The sequence below is a fragment of the Plectropomus leopardus genome, unplaced genomic scaffold, assembly GCF_008729295.1.
Source record: "Plectropomus leopardus isolate mb unplaced genomic scaffold, YSFRI_Pleo_2.0 unplaced_scaffold12541, whole genome shotgun sequence".
Taxonomy (NCBI): domain Eukaryota; kingdom Metazoa; phylum Chordata; class Actinopteri; order Perciformes; family Serranidae; genus Plectropomus; species Plectropomus leopardus.
Genome location: NW_024613328.1, coordinates 1 through 3,801, shown reverse-complemented (window position 1 = coordinate 3,801; position 3,801 = coordinate 1). Strand labels below are relative to the sequence as shown.

The 3,801-nt window shown below is 38.4% G+C and overlaps 1 protein-coding gene across 1 annotated transcript; it reads right to left on the bottom strand.

Annotated features, from left to right (window-relative positions):
- Positions 1-262: 262 nt before the first annotated feature.
- Positions 263-2,101, bottom strand: LOC121963795 (plexin-B1-like; the record flags this gene model as incomplete). The annotated part of the gene is made up of 3 exons (XM_042514040.1): positions 263-1,362; positions 1,670-1,744; positions 1,948-2,101. Coding segments are annotated over 3 exons (334 nt in total), but the record flags the coding sequence as incomplete, so codon positions are not given.
- Positions 2,102-3,801: the final 1,700 nt, after the last annotated feature.

Here is a 3,801-nt window from a genome sequence, read left to right as displayed (position 1 = left end):
TGGCAGCAAAAAAAGTACAGCAACATATTTCTAATACTTTCATTGTGCATTATTCACATACGTGTGCATTTATTTCCTAATAAGTCAGGCTTGGTCTTCCATAAGTCGTAAGATCATCTTTTTTCATAGAATTAGTACAGATTACAATAGTGCTGTTATGGTTTTTGTTTACATTTAGTAAAAGATTTAAATATTTCTTAAGGACGGATCGCTTTAATGAGTTAGCTATATAATACCTCTGCCAAACTGCTCTGGGTAAAACACATACAAAACAAATGTTTTTAAAAAAGTGATTTCAACATTTGCAAAACATTACCAAAGAAAAGGAACATTCACAACAGCAGTCAGTCAAAGCAGGTTGAGAGTAATCTACGTCCTCAACTAAATAAAATCAACACTTTTATAAATCACTGGTTGTCAAACTACGAGGCAGCGTCTAGAAGTTGCAGTACAAAGGACAACTGGCGATGTGAAGCTTAAAAAGTGGGAAACAAAGTCTATCCTGGCAAACTGTTTATGCAGAGCGACAAACTGTCCAATAACAGCTATTTCAAAGAGTAAGACTTGGTAGAATGATTTAAGGAAGCTAAAAGCAGAATGAAAACATCCCTCAGATATGATAAGCAGTTGCTCAGGCCTCCACAGCACTTTGTCATCATCTCTTTGTCCGTTATGTAAGACTTTGACCTATTATGGTAGAAAAAAACTCCAACTCTGTCGACTTTTAAGTTTTTCCCTTTTCATGACGTCCACGGTTTCTTCATCCAGCACACCTACAGTGTCCAATCCCATCGCTGTAAACTTGCAGGAATGTTCAGTGCAGTTTGTCGATAAAACCCTCAAGTCCAGCAAGACACAAAGACAAAAAGATGTCTTTTCATTTGATGCCTCCCTTTAGTTTGAATGCAAAATGGGAAATCCTTCTGAGAGGAGATTTTAATGTGCTTCATTTCACATTTTCTTCTTTTTTTTCACCCTCAGAGCAGTGTCATTTTAATCCCAGTGTCAGGACCTAAGGTTGGGGGTGTCTTCCTGTACCTCCTGGACAGGAAACATGGTCCTCTCAAGACAATTTCTCCCTTCATTCAAAATCAGTCTGTCAACATGACAGCAAAGTCACAGTATGTGCCACAATGATCCTTTTGTCCTCCTTCGTCTTAAAAAAAGAAAAGACTTTTTTCTCTCCAGGAGTCAGAACCCTCTCTCATCCATGTCCTCTCTTCAAGGTTAAATGAAAAATGGATCCCGTCCTTTGGGTCATAGGTCTGTGACTTTGTTTTCTACAGCAGCAGCAATCTGTTGGAGCCTGTAACCAAGCTGCATCTTCTGTGCTGTGGAGTCCTCCTCCAGGGCTGTGATAATCTGACGGAAGATGGAGAATATTACACTTTTACTGATGTAGATTTGTTTGGAATAATGTGTAATTACATCATTGGGCTTATTCTTTATATAAGTGTAAGTAAAAGACATTATCAGTATAGAATGCACAGGTGTCATGGTACCTATGGGATGGGGCTTGTGTTATAAACAATTTCTATTCACTTATTTTAGTATTTTCAGCACTTGCAGAGATTTAATTGTTTCTGCATGCAGTCCAGATGAATCTGGCACACAGATCATCATACTGAACATCCAAACGGTCGTGTATTTGTACTTTGGTCGTACTCACCTGATCGTAGTATTTGTTGATGTACTTGTACAGCTCATGTAAAGCCACAAGGCAGTTGACCTCGGCAGCATAATTCTGTTTAGCGAGAGCAAAAATAGAGAGACAGAGAGGGGGCGGAGGCTGTTAAAAACTGCATCGGTTGCCATTCATATTTTATTTCAAACTCCACATCTCGCGTGTGAGGCACCCACCCAGATGGAAACTTCCAGGACCTGAAATGATTTATGTGTTCAAAAAGTTATTCTTGCAAAATGGGAAAACAAGAGCGGGTAACATACACGAGAGAGTTCTGCCAGAGCGGAGTTCATCTCCTGGTCACTGGCGGAGATGGTCTGACGGATGTCTGCATAATACCTACACAGAGAGAGGAGGATAAAGTCATGTGAAGAAAAGAAGAAAATAATTGAGTGGAATTGATGAAATGAAAACAACCTGACAACATATACTTTTTTTCTTTTTACAGTTCTATTGTTTTACATTAAATACCCAACACCAGGGGTCAACAGCTCCATTTTTCTAAGTACACACTGTGGGGGATGGACTTAAAAGGAAAAAAAAAAAAGAAAAAAAAGAGAAACTATATATAATTTCATGAAATGTTTACAAAAATATAATTTAAAAACATCCTAATTTTTTTTTAAAATGAAATGTTAAATTAAATAATAAAAAGAATTCTTAAATATGAACATTTGGAAAAAAATAAATAAGCACAGTTTTAACCCCATTCTTGCATGCAAATATGACACAAGCAGCATCCCATGTATACCAGACAGAAATTGGTTTCACCTTCACTTATCCAACCTGAATCGCCCAACCAGCAAAATAAAGGTTAATCAACCACCCAAACCCAACATACAAACCATAACCTCTTTGCATTACAGTAGCAGAGCTGTCAGGACTGAGTGCTGAGACAGGGACAGAGACAGGGACAGAGACAGGGACTGAGCGCTGCTGCGTGTGTTCAGCAGAGACAGAAAGAGAGTGACAGAGGCAGCAGGGAGGAGATGAGAAGGTAGAAGGAGGACCACTGCACGCAATGTTTCTGTGAGTTATAAATAACTTACTCAGGAGCTGCTTTCTCACTTTCTGACGTTTGATATTTTGATATTTTTGTAGTAGGCCTGAGCTTACCTGAATGCTCTGCATCTCTGATAATAAGCCGACAGATGGATTTATAACGTCTTAAGCTTTCTGAATTAATTCATATTCTGCAGGCTGGATGGAGAGATTTGCCGGGCCGAATGTGGCCCGCCAGTCGCCAGTTGACAATCACTGCCCAACACCTTAAATTTAAAATTGGAATTTGATGCCTCAAGTGTCTTGAATCTCTTCATGGTGGTACTTAACAGCACCGTGACAGCAGACTGCATACAGGACATGTACAGTGTACAAACTGATGTGAAGCTGCCAGAATACAAACAGAATGACAGTATTTATCTGACGGCAGAGGATGTGTTCATCTTAAGGGCCAAACTAAGGTCAGTTAGACAGTTAAACATTTGAAATTCAATGTCTGTTCAATAAAACTGAAATGTGTAGTCATGCCATATTAAATAACATCTGCTAAGCCAGATGTGTGTTTTGGGAAGTACAGTTTCTAATGCATTTGTGGGAATGGCTGTATATGATCTCCACTTCCTCCCACAGTTGGAAAAATAAATAAATAAAAAATATCCTAAATACTGCTATAGGCGTCTTGCTCTGACCAGTCGAGTCGATTGCCATTAATTACGAGCACACCGACTGGCACATCCAGCTTCCAATCACAATGTCACATCCTCTTCTTCTAGCATCAGATAACTAATTTAAACCAAAATTATTTGTTTAGCACCATTTAAGTCATGCAGCTGACAAAAGGCAGAGCGAAATATCAGTATTTTTTAAAGGTACAAATGTAATTGGATTTTTTAATATTTTTACCTAAAACCTAAAATAACTTTTTGTTTGCCAATTATGGACAGCACAACAAGCGGCTAACAAAACAATGACACATCATCTTATACTGTGAATCCAAATGGCAATGAACGCAGCCAGGGAAATGCTCTGAGTATATGGAAACATTTTCTGCTTTAGAACTGATCTGAGAGCACTTCAACTGAATAAAGATCATAGGTATATAAATGAAAAAAAAA